The 17,332-nt window shown below is 45.6% G+C and overlaps 1 protein-coding gene across 4 annotated transcripts in view; it reads right to left on the bottom strand.

Moving 5' to 3' along the window:
• Positions 1-1,737: 1,737 nt before the first annotated feature.
• DRD2 (dopamine receptor D2) overlaps positions 1,738-17,332 on the bottom strand; it is an 81,805-nt gene continuing 66,210 nt past the window's right edge. For 3 of the 4 annotated variants that reach the window (XM_081172660.1, XM_081172661.1, XM_081172662.1), the window contains exons 2-8: positions 15,619-15,917; positions 10,943-11,052; positions 10,609-10,745; positions 8,780-8,979; positions 6,687-6,773; positions 4,154-4,487; positions 1,738-2,631 (exon numbers count right to left, since the gene is read on the bottom strand). In XM_081172660.1, coding sequence (XP_081028786.1) covers positions 2,438-2,631; positions 4,154-4,487; positions 6,687-6,773; positions 8,780-8,979; positions 10,609-10,745; positions 10,943-11,052; positions 15,619-15,891 — 1,335 coding nt within the window. In that variant the 5' untranslated portion in view covers positions 15,892-15,917 and the 3' untranslated portion in view covers positions 1,738-2,437. The remainder of the gene's footprint in view (positions 2,632-4,153; positions 4,488-6,686; positions 6,774-8,779; positions 8,980-10,608; positions 10,746-10,942; positions 11,053-15,618; positions 15,918-17,332) is intronic. The other variant, XM_081172663.1, reaches the window with a different exon arrangement.

Genomic DNA, 17,332 nt, shown 5'->3' with positions numbered 1-17,332 from the left:
GGCTAAAGTTCCCATCATGTCAGAATAATGGTGTCTCAGATAAAACCTTCTTGAAAATAAACCCTGTTCATATGCCATACTGGCTATTGTTCTAACTCCACTGATGGAGGCAGCATGAACCTGAATTGCAGTTGCTGGAAATTACAGGTGGGCATGATGTTGAAGGGTTAAACCACAGAGCCTAGGACTTGCTGATCAGAAGGCCAGCGGTTCGAATCCCTGTGACGGGGTGAGTTCCCGTTGCTCGTTCCCTGCTCCTGCCAACCTAGCAGCTCGAAAGCATGTCAAAGTGCCAGTAGATAAATAGGTACAGCTCTGTCGGGAAGGTAAACGGCGTTTCCGTGCGCTGCTCTGGTTCGCCAGAAGCGGCTTAGTCATGTGGCCGCATGACCCGTAAGCTGTACGCCGGCTCCCTCGGCCAATAAAGCGAGATGAGCGCTGCAACCCCAGAGTCGGCCACGACTGGACCTAATGGTCATGGGTCCTTTACCTTTATGATGTTGGCAACAGCTAATCTAAACAAGCACAGCAATCTCTGACTGTGGCTCCATCAGAGATTCTTTCAACACTACCTGTTTGATCCTTTGAAAAATTTACTGGAGATACCAGGAATTAATTCTGGGGCCCACCGTGAACAATGCAGGGCATCCGGGTATAGGGCAGTATATAAATAGTAGTTGTAGTAGTAGTAATGCATATGCTTAGGGCCCTCGTATTTATGGGACCGCCTCTCCTGGTCTGCCCCACAGAGGACTTTAAGGTCCATGAATAATCATAGTTTAGAGGTCCCGGGCCCTAAGGAAGTCAGACTATCCTCCACGAGGGCCAGGGCCTTCTCAGTGATGGCTCCGACCTGGTGGAATGCTCTGTCCCATGAGACCAGGGCCCTGCAGGATTTAACTTCCTTCCACAGGGCCAGTAAGACAGAGCTATTCCGCCTGGCTTTCAATTTGAACTTAGCCTGATCTTTTATTCCCCTTCCTTCCCTCCCCTCCCCTTTTTATGAAGATTACCCGCTCTGGATCCCACAGCTAATTCTCCCCATGTCTCCTCGCTGGCCCAAATAGGACTAATTTAGCCAGCTCGCCCTGGTGATCATCAAATGTTTATTGGATGGACTTCCCCCCTACATTGATTTTTGAATTCTGAATTTATTGTTATTCACGTTTTATACTGTATTTTGTTGCATCAATTAAGTGTTTTAAATTTGTTGTTAGCCGACCTGAGCCCGGTTTTCTGAACCGGGAAGGGCGGGGTATAAATAAAAAAATATTTATTATTATTATTATTGAGCGGTCTTTTCCTAACAATTTATGCTTCATTGAGCATTTCTTGGAGGTTTCTTCAGATTGAATACTTGATTTAGGAACCTAGGAAACTGCCTTAAACCAGACCATTAATCTGTCTGTCTTGACTGATTGACTGATTGACATGAGCGCTGCAGGATTTGGGGCAGGGTTCTCTCCCAGCCCGGCCATCAGAGATTTAACCTGGGGCCTCCTGTATACAAAGCAAAAACTCTGCCACCGAGCTACAGCCCTTCCTTGTCTTCCACCTATCCCTCCTTGCCTGTTAGTTCTCTTTCATCCCCACCTCCATTGGATTCCCTTCTGGACAATGGCATGTAATCAGAGAAGATGCTGGAGAAGGCAAGGAAAGCCGGTGGATGCTGGTGGAGATGGCTATTGTTTTTGAGCATCATGGGCAGACACTAATTACAATGCATACCATGCAAGACAAGATTTTGTATATTTTCATTTATTATTCTTATTTTTTTGGCTTGGGCTTCTGCTCAGTTCATTCAATTATATATATATATATACACACACAAACATCATTGTTATACAGTGTCCTCCGCACTGAGGTTCCATTTTCTTACATTCTCCTCCTGGCAACAGTGTTTTGAGGCTACTGAACGCCTTTATGCAGCCTGCCCAACCAGACCTTGAAGTCTGAAGGCAAGGCCAATGGACACAATCCTAAGAAGTCCTGGCTGGTTTGGGGAGCAGTGGCAGAGAGAGGTTCTCCTATTGCAAAGCAGACAGGATGGTGGTGTCTTTGGTGAGAAATGTATCCATCAGAGCTACACACGAGCAAGTCAATGCACTCGACTGTTAGGCTCGGCTAATCACTGTGATGAATGCACTGAAGACCACAAGTGTTACTTGGGGCATTTTCCCTAACTGCTGTTGTTTCTAGCACAGTGCAAAGGTTGCAGTTGAAACGAACACTTCTTCATCAGTCTCCCAGAGTCTGAATGCCACCTTGGTCATGAATGAGACAACCTTCAACCGATACAGTGGTTTCAACCCAGCTGACAAATGTATGTAGGCATGACACCCATAACACGGCGTGCTTCGATGTCCAGGCAGAACACATGGTGTCTTCATGGTCCCCATTAGGACCATGCTAATCATGCACCTGGTCCTCAGGAGAGTTAGCAGTGAAGGATCTTCATAAAGGCCTTCCGGAACTCAATATTGAAGGTGGTGTAGATAATGGGGTTGACAGCACTGTTGACATAGCCAAGCCATGTGAAGGCATTGTACAGGGCCGGGGGGATGCCACAGTTGCAGTGCATGTTCAGGATGTGGGTGATGAAGAATGGGAGCCAACAGATGATGAAGACGCCTGCAGGAGGACAAATGAAAGGAGCCAGGTTAGCATTGCAGCGACCAGCCAGTACTTTTTCACAACAGAATGCAGTTAACTTATGCAATGTGCTACCACCAGATGTGGGGAATGTCAGAGAAGCAAATGATATTCCTTGCCACTTGCAGCACGATATGCGGGTGGCGCTGTGGGTTAAACCACAGAGCCTAGGACTTGCCAATCAGAAGGACAGTGGTTCGAATCCCCGCGACTGGGTGAGCTCCCATTGCTCGGTCTCTGCTCCTGCCAACCTAGGAGTTCGAAAGCATGTCAAAGTGCAAGTAGATAAATAGGTACCGCACTGGTGGGAAGGTAAACGGCGTTTCCGTGCACTGCTCTGGTTCGCCAGAAGCGGCTTAGTCATGCTGGCTACATGACGCCGTACGCCGGCTCCCTTGGCCAATAAAGCGAGATGAGCGCCACAACCCCAGAGTTGGTCACGCCTGGACCTAATGGTCAGGGGTCCCTTTACCTTTACCTTTATGCAGTCGTACCTTGGTTTTCAAACAGCTTACTTCTCCAATGTTTTAGCTCCCGAATGTCGCAAACCCTGGAAGTGACTGTTCCGGTTTGCAAACTATTTTTGGAAGCCAAACTTCTGACAGGGCTTCTATGGCTTCTGATTGGCTGCAGGAACTTTCTGCAGCCAATCAGAAGCCGCGCTTTGGATTTTGAATGTTTTGGAAGTCAAATGGACTTCTGGAATAGATTCCGTTCGACTTCCAAGGTAAAACAGTATGGTTGTTTTTCCCTGCATAAAGTGTGTTTTGAGCCCCACAATCAAGAGGCTACTTTTGTCAAAGACCTTTCCAAAGTACCTCTGCCCTCTTTCATTTTCTACTGCATCTTTGGTGTTAGATTTCCCTCTTTATTTTGGCAGCTGCAGTTGTTATAATTTAATTCCTCACATGGTAATGCAGGGATGGGTAACCTGTGGCCCTTCAGATATGGTTGGACTCTATAACTCCTATCATCTCTGATGATTGACCATGTTGGCTGCAGCTGATGGGAACTGTCATCCAACAACATGTATTATGTTGGTATCAGCCTTGGCCAACCTGGTGCTCTCTGGATGTTGTTGGTGAAACTTTCATCAGCTCTAGCTGGATTTGATGGGAATTGTTGTTCAGCAAATTTCAACAAGAAATTCCTGCATCATTTGCCCTTCTCTTTTATGATTCCGAGTAAGCAACTGCCTCAGACAGTGAAGTAACCATTGATCGCCTTATAATCAATGGAGGGTATCAGGTTGACAGAGGCTGCTGCAGAAATAATAATTATTATTTTAATTATATCTGCTTTATTACTTTAATGATTTTTTTTAAAAATACCCACATTAGGAACTTTAAGAATGCAAACAGTGGTTTATAAAGATTGATATAAATACATAGAACAAAGGCATCAGAAGCCTCCAATTTACTATCAAACTCAGTGGAAGGTGGTTCTTGGATGGATGGAGAAGTTCTGTAAACTAGAGGTGGAAATGACATGGAACCCTTACCAAGCACTATGGCCAGCATCTGTGTGGCTTTCTTTTCCTTCTGCTGCGAAAACTTCCTCCTGCTCATCGTCTTGAGGGAGGTCCTCGTCTTGCCATTGGGCATTGTTTGGATCTCAAATATCTTGGCTGCTTTGGGGTTATCCACCGTATGCCCATTCTTCTCTACTTTTGGTGGGCCGTCCGTGGGAGACCGCAGAGTGGCATTGGCACAGAGGTTGGAAGCAGCTGGCATGGCCACTTCGTCGTTACTTGGCACAGGTGGCTTGTGTTTGGTTTTCTCTGCAGGGCTGGTGCTGGTTGCCATCTCCATCTCTTCCATGTGATTTACTGCATCCTGGACAAAGATCAGATTCGCCCCCATTTTTAATTATTTTTTACAAAAAGGATTTAAGGAAACCTACCTAAATTACTTCGTTCAAAGAGTGACTCAAGGGGGGGGTTAGGGTTATGGTGTAGGATGCAATTCTAAGCTCTGGTTGGCAGCAGCAGGGCTTGACGGAGCCAGGATTGTACCTGTAACTCTGGTGCTCATGCCATCCAAGGCAAAATATTGGGGAGGGGGGAAGTGCATTTTGACCCCATTCAGCACATTCAACTTTTTAATACCAGATTTTAACAATTGCATTTGTAACCCAATTTATGGCTTGCATATACTATTGATATGTTATTATTATTATTATTATTATTATTATTATTATTATTATTATTATTTTCACTACATTTATATATCACCTTTCTTCCAGGATACAGGGTTCTCTACCCCCCCTCACAACAACCCTGTGTGGTAGGTTAGACACAGAGACAATGACAGGCCCAAAGACACTCAGTGATCTTTGTGGCTGAGCGGGGATTTGAATCCTGTTCTCCCAGACACTCAACACCCAAGTGGCTCCGATTTAATGCACAATCTGTCTCTCAGATGATACATTTTCATTCTGGAATATGAAAAGATGTTATCTGTTCATGCCAAATGAACTGATGTCTTAATTGTTCAAACTGTTATGTGGATAGATAGCCTCCTTTAAAAGAGGTTGGGGCGAGCTGTGAAGGGATGGGCAAAAGGATGGGTGAGGTGTAAAGGGAAGGGAGTTTGGTCAGGTGTAGAGGGAGGAGGAGCTGGCCAGGTGTGTGGGGAGAGGGTTGGTAAAGGGGCAGGTGAGCGGATTGAGTAGGAGCTGTAGCCTCATGTCATTTATATTTGTTACTTGCTTTTCTTAGAAAGTAACACACATTAAGGCCGAGTCAGAAAAGCCAATAAAAATCCACGTAAATATATGGCAGGACTTACAGATCCTACCCCACTGAAAGATGCCACAGTGCTAGCCCAAATTAAGGGCCAAAATGCTGGTAAAGAAAAAAGTATTTGCCTGGCACCTAAAAGGAGATAAAGATGGTGCCAGGCATGGCTCCTCGGAGAGAGCATTCCACAAGTTGGGGGCCACCACTGAAAAGACATGAACTCTTCTTGCCACACTCAGAACAGGGACAGGGCACACAAAGAAGTGCCTCAGATGATGGTTGTGGGGTTCAGGTCACTTCATGTGAGCAATGCTGGTCCTTGAGATACTGGGGTCCTGAGCTGTATAATGCTATACAGGTAACCAGTAGCATTTCTCCATTTTAAATCAGGTTCAGGGCTGGCACCAAAGGATGGCATAGTTGGGCATCTGCCAGGGACAAACATTACACCAGTGAGCCCCACTGACAAGAGCGCTCCCTGAACTTGCTCCTCCTCTTCAGCACTGCAGCCCACTAACTTGTTCATCCAACAGTTACTTTGGCTCAGGCTCTGGTGGTGATGAGGGACGCGGGTGGCGCTGTGGGTTAAACCACAGAGCCTAGGACTTGCCGGTCAAAAGGTCGGCGGTTCGAATCCCCGCGACTGGGTGAGCTCCCGTTGCTCGGTCCCTGCTCCTGCCAACCTAGCAGTTCGAAAGCACGTCAAAGTGCAAGTAGATAAATAGGTACCACTCTGGCGGGAAGGTAAATGGCGTTTCCGTGCACTGCTCTGGTTCGCCAGAAGCGGCTTAGTCATGCTGGCCACATGACCCGGAAGCTGTCTGCGGACAAACGCCGGCTCCCTCGGCCAGTAAAGTGAGATGAGCGCCGCAACCCCAGAGTTGATCACGACTGGACCTAATGGTCAGGGGTACCTTTACCTTTACTATGGTGGCGATGAGGAGGAGCAGGAGACGTCCTTGCCTACATTTTCAGAAGTACATGTGATGAGGAAGAGGAGCACAGCAGCAGTTTATGGTGGTGCGGAGGCAGACTCACCAGGGAGCTGGACACTGGGAGAGTGTCTTGCCCTCTGTACAAAACCTGGAGCTTGCATGGAGTGGACTTGCTGAAATGGAGAAAGCTTGGGAGAAATCCCGGGGTGGACTTTCTCTGGGGAGGGGGGAGACTGAATCCTCCCTAAGTGTATGTCTGTTTCCCTGGAGCTGAGTTCCTGGCTCCAGATGGAGGGACTCTAAGAACTGAAAGAGATCCTGCAAGCCTGAAGCCTGCTATTGCTTGTAGTACAACTCACCACTCTCCGTTTGTGAAGCTGGAAGCTCCCATTGGTCTTCATGATGAGTGTGCAGAGCCTGACGTCTTCTAGATGAGTGCATTTGCTCTATGGGTGGGGAGGGAGGGAGGGAGTGCAAGGAAGGGAGGGGAAGCAAGGAAGGACAAACAGGGAGTGTAAGAAGAGATAAGTCTGGCCTGTGAGCTAGAGAGATGGATTTGAAATTCAGAAGACGGGGGATGGAGGATATAGATGTGAGGGCCCTGACTGTGTGTGTCTCCCTGAATAAACAGGGATCAGCTTGGCAAAGTCTGTAGCTTATCCTGGGTGAAGCAGGTGGGTGAAAAACTAAGTAAGAGATGTATTTCAAAAAGTTTTCTATATTACCTCTATAGCCTTTCCTTACAGGGGAATCACTCCAATCAAAACTATCAAGGGAGCAACTCCTGTTTAGAGAAAGGGTAAGGGGTGGTGGTGGGTGGGGCTGGCCCACCCTTGAGGCAAGGTGAGGTAACTGCCTCAGGTGGGCAGCAGATTCCAATCTCTTTATTCCACCTTGTTGCTGATGAAGATCTTCATTTTCACCTCTTCTTCCCTGGAGGGGAGGAGGATGCCATTTTGTGGTTCACCTCAGGTGCCAAAATGTCTTGGGCCAGTTCTGGTGGTGGGAAATGATAGAGTTGTATACAATTATGCGTGGTGTGGGGAAAGTGGACAGAGAGATGTTTTTTTCTCCCTTTCTCATAATACTAGAACTCAGAGCCATCCAGTGAAGCTGAATGTTGAAAAATTCAGGATTGAACAAAGCAAAGTACTTGGGTGCATTGTGGAATTTGCTTCCACAAGAGTCAGGGATGGCCACCAATTTGGAGGGCTTTAAAAGAGGATCTGGCAAATTCACAGAGGAGAAGGCTACTAGCCAAGATGGTCCTGCCTTCATGCCAGAGGCAATATGGCTCTGAATATGAACTGTTGCAAATCACAAGTAGGGAGAAGGCTCTTCTGCTTTCCAGAGCCATCTGATTGGCCACTGTGAGAGAACAGGGTGCTGGACAAGATGGGGCTCCTTGGGCCTGATCTAGCAAGGTTATTCCTACATTGTTACGCCTGCAATTCTTGTGAATACCCCTCTTAAAAAAAATAAACACAGATAGGCCAACAGATATACTGTGGCTTCCCAGGTGCTTGATAAACTCTATACTTTCCATCCTTTGGACAGGCAGCAAAACTAGAACATTTATTGAGAGCCTGAATGCATGGGTCGAGAAGCTTTGAGGGCCACAATCTGTATAGCCCCTGGTCGTATTTTCCACTATGATCTCTAGCTTGCACCTGTTCAGCTATTGCTATGGAAGTTGTCACTAAATGGTACAGGATGGGATGCCTCCAGGTTTTGTTTTGTTTTGTTTTGTTTTGGAGGTATGTAGGGTGAACTGCTCTCCCCAGTGTCATTACCAACATGCTTTTAACTGTTGCCCCAACTCCTGGTGTGCCTATTAAGGGCCAGGACAGTCAACCATGGTAGGAAGATGAACTCCCCCTATATTGGGGGTGCAATAATATAAGAAGAGCCTGCTGGATCAGGCCAATGACCCATCTCGTCCAGCATTCTCTTCTTGCAGTGGCCAAACTGATGCTTGTGGGAAACTCTCAAGCAGGACCCAAGCCCAAGCGCACTCTCGCCTCCTGTGGTTTCCAGCAACTGGTATTGAGGAACATTACTGCCTCTGACCATGGCAGTACATCCTGGCCACCATGACTAGCGGCCGTGGATAGCCTGCTCCTCCATGAATTTGTCCAATCCTCCTTTAAAGCCATCCAAGTTGGTAGCCATTGCCATCTCCTATGGAAAGTGAGCTCCATAGCTTAACCATGCAATGGGATAGCGATGTCAGAAACCAGGACGGCAGCTGAGGACTGATGCCTCTTCTGCTTTTGCCTAGGAGCCCTACCTGAGTCAGAGAACCAAACAGCCATCTCAGGTTCACTCACGCCGAACAGCAAAGATTGGGGAAGGAAAAGGAGGAGATGGGAAATCCTTGGGGATAAATCAGGAACAGGGAGGAAAGAGGAGATGGAGATTGGTGTGTGGGTGTTGCTTGGGTTCTGATTACCTTCAGTGGGGCCTCGGTGTCAGGGTCCAGGCCCACGTTGGTGGCGGTGACGCGCTTGGTGTTGACCCGCTTCCTGCGTTTCCGCAGCACTATGTATATCTGCACGTACACCAGCAGGGTGACAATGAAGGGGACGTAGAAGGAGACGATAGAGGAATACACAACAAAGGCAGGATTGGCAATGAAACACTCATTCTTCTCTGGAAGACACAAGAGATTGCAGGAGCGTTGTCCCAGCCATTAGGAGCTACTGCCAGCTTGCATGTGAGTTTGTGCTACTACAAGAAGGTGCAAAAGATGTTGTTTCTGGGGGAGAACCTCATCACACTTGGTCCCAATGCAATAAACTCCAATGCAAGCTTGAGATCTTCAGCAGTGGAGACTGCATGACTGTTATGGAATCTATCCAGCCTCACATACATGACACTGTTCCTTGGGAGAGCAGCCCCATCCCAAGACACTGCTAATTTCAAGGGGGCGGCATGCTGTCTCCCTGCCTTGCTAGTCTTTCTGACTTGCAGTTCCATAAAGTTATTTAAGAGACAAGGGGAGGAAGAGGAGAGTGAATGTCAAGGCTGGAGCCGGGAGCCAGTCAGCCATAACTCCCCAAGTGTCAGTGAAGTTAACTCTTTATTCAAAGAAACAAAATAGCTCAGGCCTAGTGAGCACAGCAACTCTTCCCAGTATGTCTTGCCCCAGTGAGGCAGTTGTGAGGACTGAAGGCCCCCACCTTCTCATAGCTCTCTAAGTCTCCTCCTCCCTTGGTTACTTCCCAAACAGTCTGAGGCTCCTTTGTTTTGCCTGTTTCTGCTTTACTCATGTCATACTGCTGCAGGTTCTGGGTGACCAGCAGGGAGGGGAGCTGGTCGCAGCACGAAGGGGAAAAAACCCAGGCTTCTTCAGCAGCCTGCTTTATATCTTTCTCTGGGGTCCTCCTCCACTCCAGTCTCTGCTTCTGCCTCTGATTCTGGACTGCTCTCTGCCATAGCCTCTTCCTGCTCACTAAACCCTGTTACCTCTGCAATTTTCAACACCTCCTCCAGTCCTCTTCCACTGACCACTCATTATCATCTCCCCAACTCTGGGCCTTCTTCCCTCAGTGTTACCCAGCTGCTGCCTCCCACCACACCTCTGTATCCAGCCAGTCCATGACAGTGAGTGGTGGAAGTTTGCACCCCTTCAGGAGATCAGATGTTGCTGTGGCAGAAATACAGCGTGACCAAGAGACACACACTGGGCTATTTTCTAGATGGGCCTTTGCCAGTCTTTCTGAATGAGCCATTGCGGATTCATAAAAATAACATTGAATTATAATTGGGGCAGGAGAATAAAGAGTATCTACACCAGCTTTTGACACAATGATGCACTCCAGTTGTTATTGGACTACAACTCCCATCAGCCTCTGCCAGCACTGTTCGTAAAGGCTGTTCTTCCCAATTGCTGTGCTGAAAGTAGGCCAATTTTACTCTTTCTTGTGTGTGCACATACATGTGTGCATTTCAGTGGCGTAGCGTGGAGGGTGCAGGGGGGGCCGGCCGCACCGGGCACAACATCTGGGGGGGGGTCTCGCACTTGCAGCTCTCTGCCCCCACTAAAATCCACGGGTTAGGGGGTGCAAATTACTTGCCTTGCCCCGGGTGCTGACAACCCACGCTACGCCACTGGTACATTTGCTTGCTTTCTGCACAAACTACCCTTTGGGGTTACAAGAGGAGGAAGGCTGTGTTGTGACCAGGACACACAGAGAGAATGCTGGCTCATTTATAGCCTACCCCCCCAGACTTGAACCCAGCACAGAATGCACCCCCTATTTTTTTTATCATGCTTACTTGTGTTGTTCAGCCCAAAAAGCAGTGGGCAGGAGACAGCAAAGGAGAGGACCCAGACCACGGCGATCATGACAGTGACTCTGCGCTTGGAGCTGTAGCGTGTGTTGTAAAGCATCGGCATGGCCACAGCAGTATACCTGTTTGGAAGGGAGACACAAGAGTGGGAACTCAGTGTGGCATTGGAGCTCACCTGCACTGCTGAAAAACAAACAAGGAGGGGAAGGATGGCAGAGGAAAGTTCAGGTCCAGAGATAGCAAGGATTCGTGATGCTGTGCTGGAAGGAGCACGCAATCCCTTGCAAGCTGGGAAGCAACTCAGAGATGGATTCTCTACCTGTCGATGCTGATGGCACAAAGGTTCAGGATGCTAGCTGTGCACATCATAACGTCCAGGGTGACGAAGATGTCACAGTGGATGCGGCTGAAACGCCACTCACCAACCACCTGAGAAGAAAACAGCATCGGTGTCAGGGGTGGGGAAGTCCAAGACTCTGTACAACAATAATAAAGACTTGGGTGGAATCTACACACATATAAAAACACTGTGAAAATGTGTGTTTTTTTTAAAAAAAACATTTTGAAAAATATATTGAATTAGCCATAGCTCACCATCGCCATCTAGTGTCACATTAGTATATTGCACTTTACAACACACTTGAAATGTTCTGTTTTCAGCTGTATAGCTGATTCCCTGGAGACACTTGTTTATCCAGGTATACCTATTCCATTTTCCAGCCAGATGGCCTTTACAACAGCCTCCCCTAGCCTCACACTCTCCTTATGTTTTGGGCTATGATTCCCATCAACTCCAGTCAACCTGATCATCCTGGGTGGTGATGATGAGAATTGTAATCCAAACACCAGGAAGGCACCAGGTTGGGAGCCGGCTGCCCTAGAGGAACTTAGAGACAGTTTTGATATGGAATAATTCAAGAAGCGCAGAAACAATGCTGGCATGGGCTGCATCTGAGCTTCTTTGGTGCAATCTCTTCAATCAATCAATTTATTTCTCAAATGCCCAGAGCAAGACAGTTCCAGCATAACCACATAAGCGCTCTCTCCTTCCCTTTCTCTCTCCTGCACAAATCACACCTTTGATCAGGTTTCCAGATGTTCATCGCTTGCTTGCCGCTTTTGGCTGTTGCAGTCTAGCTTGTCTGGAATGTAAAAATCTAGACCTGCCTGTCCGGAGAGATCAGCACTGATCCTATCAGCGGGGGGGGGGGGGGGATTTGGAAACAGACAACATGCTCCTGAATATACATCCAGCAAGCTGCCAACAGACTCCCCCCACCTGCCCCCCAGCTCTCCCTGGCCTCTGTAATTCTTGGAATCTACATCAATGTCTCTCAGCATCATTCACTTTAAGGGAGAGGATGTGAGACTTCAGAAGGAATTAGAAGACAAACTAATGAAGTGTTACACACAATGCTGGTGGGGAGTGCACTCTTTGTGGTGGTTGTGGAACGCAGCTTAAGAAGAGATCTGTCACATCAGGCCAGTAGACTCCCTGCCCCTGGCATCTGACACCTAGAATGACACTGTCTCTGGGATGTTTTATTTATTAATTAAATCACTTCATAGCGAAACTTTATGAGTGGTTCATAGCAAAATAGAAACGGTTGCATTCCCCCCCCCCCATTATGACTTATAGCTGCATGGCAGAGAGGCCTTCTGGGGACAATGTGTATTTGCAACAGCATCCTTTTTAGCAGCAAAGCATTTTGGGTGCAGGTGATAGACAAGGCACCAAAAAAACCGTTCTGACTCTCATGTGGAGCACTCAACAACAGGGATGTTTTTGATTTGGAGATGTAGGAAATGCAAAAACCAAACACCATGTGTCCAAAATGGTTTTAGAATTGTGGTGTTTTTTAAAATGTATTTAAACATCTAACCCCCCCCCATCACATACACTCCAAAGGGGAAAGAACACACCCATGCAAATATTGTTTGGTAAACACAGTTTTAGAAATGGGCAAAAGTTGTATGTTTCAGTGGAATTTGATTTCTTGGCAGTCAAAAACTTGCTGGGAATGCATTTCTTGCAGTGCATTCATACAAATGAGTTTCATGCGTCACATTAAAAATAGGCACACAATATTTCAACCAGAACAAGGCAAAACCATCAAAATCCAAATGACACTGTCTATTGTCTGATAAACAAACAGTCATTATTTATTTTTATTCTCTTGGAAGGGATAAACTGATATTCCACTTGAAAGCAGGTTGAGGATCATACAGAAGGAGTCCGGGTCTGTTGTTGCCTGTACTTGCTCTTGAAAAGTGTGGCAAGCATTGCCACAGAGATATATATATATGTCCAGCTAGTAGGTGATAGTTAAGCACTGTTTAACTATTTAGATAGTTAAGCACTGTTTAACTATTGATGACTGTTTGTTTATCAGACAATAGACAGTGTCATTTGGATTTTGATGGTTTTGCCTTGTTCTGGTTGAAATATTGTGTGCCTATTTTTAATGTGACGCATGAAACTCATTTGTATGAATGCACTGCAAGAAATGCATTCCCAGCAAGTTTTTGACTGCCAAGAAATCAAATTCCACTGAAACATACAACTTTTGCCCATTTCTAAAACTGTGTTTACCAAACAATATTTGCATGGGTGTGTTCTTTCCCCTTTGGAGTGTATGTGATGGGGGGGGGGGTTAGATGTTTAAATACATTTTAAAAAACACCACAATTCTAAAACCATTTTGGACACATGGTGTTTGGTTTTTGCATTTCCTACATCTCCAAATCAAAAACATCCCTGTTGTTGAGTGCTCCACATGAGAGTCAGAACGGTTTTTTTGGTGCCTTGTCTATCACCTACTAGCTGGACATATTCACCTACTAGCTGGACATACATTTAAGTGTCATTACAGCACAAGAATGCCTCTCCTGCTCTTACTTCTGTGCTCCATTCAAAAGTAAACAAAAAAAAATCAATGGGGCTTGATTTTTGAAATGAATGAAACAAGCCCCATTGATTTTTTTTTTTGTTTACTTTTGAATGGAGCACAGAAGTAAGAGCAGGAGAGGCATTCTTGTGCTGTAATGACACTTAAATGTATGTCCAGCTAGTAGGTGAATAGCATCCATTGGGGTATCCATAAGATTCTCCATTATTATGGGATTAATGTGGACTCCCTACCAAATTTTGCCTCTAACAGAGTCAAACAACTCATCAAAGAAAAAAATTATTTGGACTGTAAATGGAGGGACATTCATTCACTTTCCCAGATGGCATACTCATCCTGGTATCCAATATATAAAACATCTTTTGAGCTGGAGCAATACTTAATTAATCTCACGCTGGCACCCCTTAGAAAAGCATTTACAGCTTTGTGTCTTCAGTGTATGCCCTCCGCATATCGAATGGGAAGATTCAATAACATCTCTGTGTACCTAAGACTGCACCTGTGAGTCGGGAGACATGGAGGACATTCAACGCTATTCTTTACGATGCCCCTTATATACATCCCCTAGACAAAAATTCCTCGATTACATCCTTTGTTCTCTTTCCAACTGACCTCCCCTTGAGCAATTCTCTATTTAGCTGGCTGATAATAACGTATTTATTATTGCACTGGTTGCAAAACTTGCCTTGGCTGCAAGTAAGTTGAGAGCTAGGTGCCAAGACAAGTAGCATAAGGGGGAGTGTGAGATGTGGAGTGCTTAACTTATGCAGGTGTTATTTTTTGCATTTTTGTATGTTTGCTTTGCTGCTGTTGTTGTTCAGTTTCAAATCAATTATTTGCATGCTACGCATTGTGACCAATTGTGATGGTTTATAGCAGGCACCATCCACCTGCGGCCCTCCAGATGTTTTGGCCTACAACTCCCATGATCCCTAGCTAACAGGACCAGTGGTCAGGGATTATGGGAATTGTAGTCCAAAACATCTGGAGGGCCGAAGGATGGGGATGCCTGGCTTATAGCTTTTGGCAATAAAGATTTCATTCATCCGTTCATCCATTGGGGAAATGAGTGTGCAAAATAACAGCTACTAAGGTAGATTTCCTGGAAGACTTGATGGTGCTTTCTAGAATATTGGGCCCCCTGATTCTTGAGCCAACCAGAATTTAACTAACTCAAGGGCTTGCCTAGTTCCTCCTCACAGAAACCCCACAGACAGATCAACACCCTAATGAGTGGAAGAGTGTCATTACAGCCCAGGAGCCAAATACAACCTTCTAGGCCTCACTGTGTGGTCTCTATTTCCAATTATTTTCAATGCATTTGCCTACAGAATACACATTTTGCATGCATCTTTTACATAAGATACATACATTTTCTGCACTGAAACAGCATCACAAAAGTAAGAAAAGTGCATAATCTGATTGGGTTCTGATTTTCAGTCAAGTTTGGGAGTGTCAGGTTGGAACGGTCCACTGTGAAAAGCAGGTGGAAAAAGTTCCTATCCCCTCCCTTTCTTAGGCCGCATTGGCACAGTAGTTAATTCAGTTTCGCTCTGTTAATTTTCTTATTAAAGTATATTTGAGCTTTTGCATGACATAAAACCCACTTCTAGCGGAATCTAATGGAAGTTTAGTGCTCCTTTCTGTGATAATTGGTTCCAAAACAATCTGTTTGTAACCCTATTGACCCAGAATATTATGGAAGTAAAATTACAAAATTTAGGGTGTTATAACGGCATACAGTCATTTCCTGCCATTTTTACGGGGAAACATAGTGAAATAGAAGCATGCATGTGTGGAAAGGGTGGGGGAGTACCGTGCCCACTGGTGTGAATGGAATTTATTGTGGGATGTCAGTATATTGATCAAAAAACCATAGTTCCATAATGCAACAGGTACTGCTGTGTGAAAGGAACGTCTGAAAATGGGACAGAAGCAGTAGCATTATAATCAGAAAAATGAACACAATATTCCCCACATCTGAACACCTCCCAAGTGTTTGGGTCACCTCTTCCTGACTCTAAAGAAGCTTCAAGGATTCTTAACCAGGACAAGTTGCAATAGACTATTCCTAGAGTCTCCCTACCTCCAAGTAGACCCCCCATGGCATCACCAGAGTAGCCACGAGCAGGTCTGCCACAGCGAGGCTGACAATCAGGTAGTTGGTGGTCGTCTGAAGAGCCTTCTCCCTCGACACAGCCATGCACACCAGCACATTACCAAAGACGATGACGAAGATGAGGAGAGTGAGGAGCATGGCATAGAAATTATACTGAGGGGGCTCCTGTCCTGGGCTGGACCCATTGAGGGTTTGGTTATCGTAGCTGTCATCATACGAGGACATGTTCTGGAAATCCATGAGGAAGCAGCAGCTGGTTTGGGGATCTGCCTCACCACAAAAGGGGAAGACAAAAGAGTTGGTCATTAGCGGGTAACCAGCAGTGAGGAACATTTAGTCACAGATCTTAAGGCCACCATATTTGAACAACAATGTTTCAGAGAGAGGCTCCAGCGTGAAACTGATGCTGAAATGAAATTTAATGAGATGCAGGCAGAAGCCAACATAAACTGGGGGGTGGTTGTCTCACTGCAAACAAACAATTGCCCTATTTTAGGTGTTTATCATTTTCAATCATGCTATGCTAATTTATCACCAATGGCTGGCTGGGAATGGGCTGCCCATTCTAACTGGATCTTATATTCATTTCTGCTCTGCAAAGCAACGGGAGTTTCCTGCTACTGTCTGTACACTGCGCGGTCTTTTGATCTCACATTGCCATGCCTCCCTTCCCTTTGTACATAAGTATGTATCTGCCTAGGACACCTAATATGATTTTATCCATTCATTCTCAGGATTTTTAGAACCTTACTGTCTGACGATATGTTGACAACTTGCAATAAGTCTGCATAGAAAGCTTAAAACAGCAACACTGCGACAGAAAATTAAAAAACAACAACTGTATTTAACAAAGTAGAATAGGGCTTGCAAAAATTGCCCTCCTTGAAAAGCTCTCTTATAAACTGAGTGTATTTTAAAGGCTAAGCTCAAATGACCCATTTTCTTTATATATTTTTTGCTATACAGGGTGATTTTTATTTATTGGGTGGATATTGTGGCACACAGTTGCTCAGCATTTCAAGTCTGTGCAAATGCCTGGCTCATCTAAGACTTTATAGAGCTTTTATTGTCAATAACAATGGAGCTTACAGGTGGAGACTACTTTCATTTTTACCTATCTTTGATATTTGTAAAGGGAATCCTTGTATGAGTCAATACTTTATTATTCCTTTGGAGATGTGCTGTACCTCCTGTACTTCCAGACTGCGAGGCTTTGCGGTTTACATTTTGATTCTTTGCTCTCTCTCATTTTGTTATATTTGCACTTCTTATCAAATCAATAAAAATATTTTTTAAAAATAAAAATAAATTCCAGGAATTTAAGAGCAGCCTTCTGGATCAGCTCAATGGCACATCCAGTCCTGTTCTCACAGTGCCCAACCAAATGCCCCAATGGGAACAACAACCCTTTGCACTTGTGTTCTCTAGCAACTGGGTATATTGGGGGTGTGCTGGGGGAGGAACAGTGGAAAACTTAGATCTAGAGGGAACAACTCCTTCCCCAGCTCCCTGACACACACACAGACCCAGGAGAAATTTGTCAACTCAGGAGCTGGTGCAAATCAATACCTTTGCGATATCCATTCCACTATTCCTAATGACAGTAGTAGATCTTGTCGTCTCAAATTTCAACAGCTCAATGGATATAAAATTTACATCATGTTATGGTTTAAGAGAAAAT

Source organism: Podarcis bocagei, assembly GCF_964188305.1.
Source record: "Podarcis bocagei genome assembly, chromosome: 15".
NCBI classification, from domain to species: Eukaryota; Metazoa; Chordata; class Lepidosauria; order Squamata; family Lacertidae; genus Podarcis; species Podarcis bocagei.
This window is presented reverse-complemented; position numbering and strand designations above follow the sequence as displayed.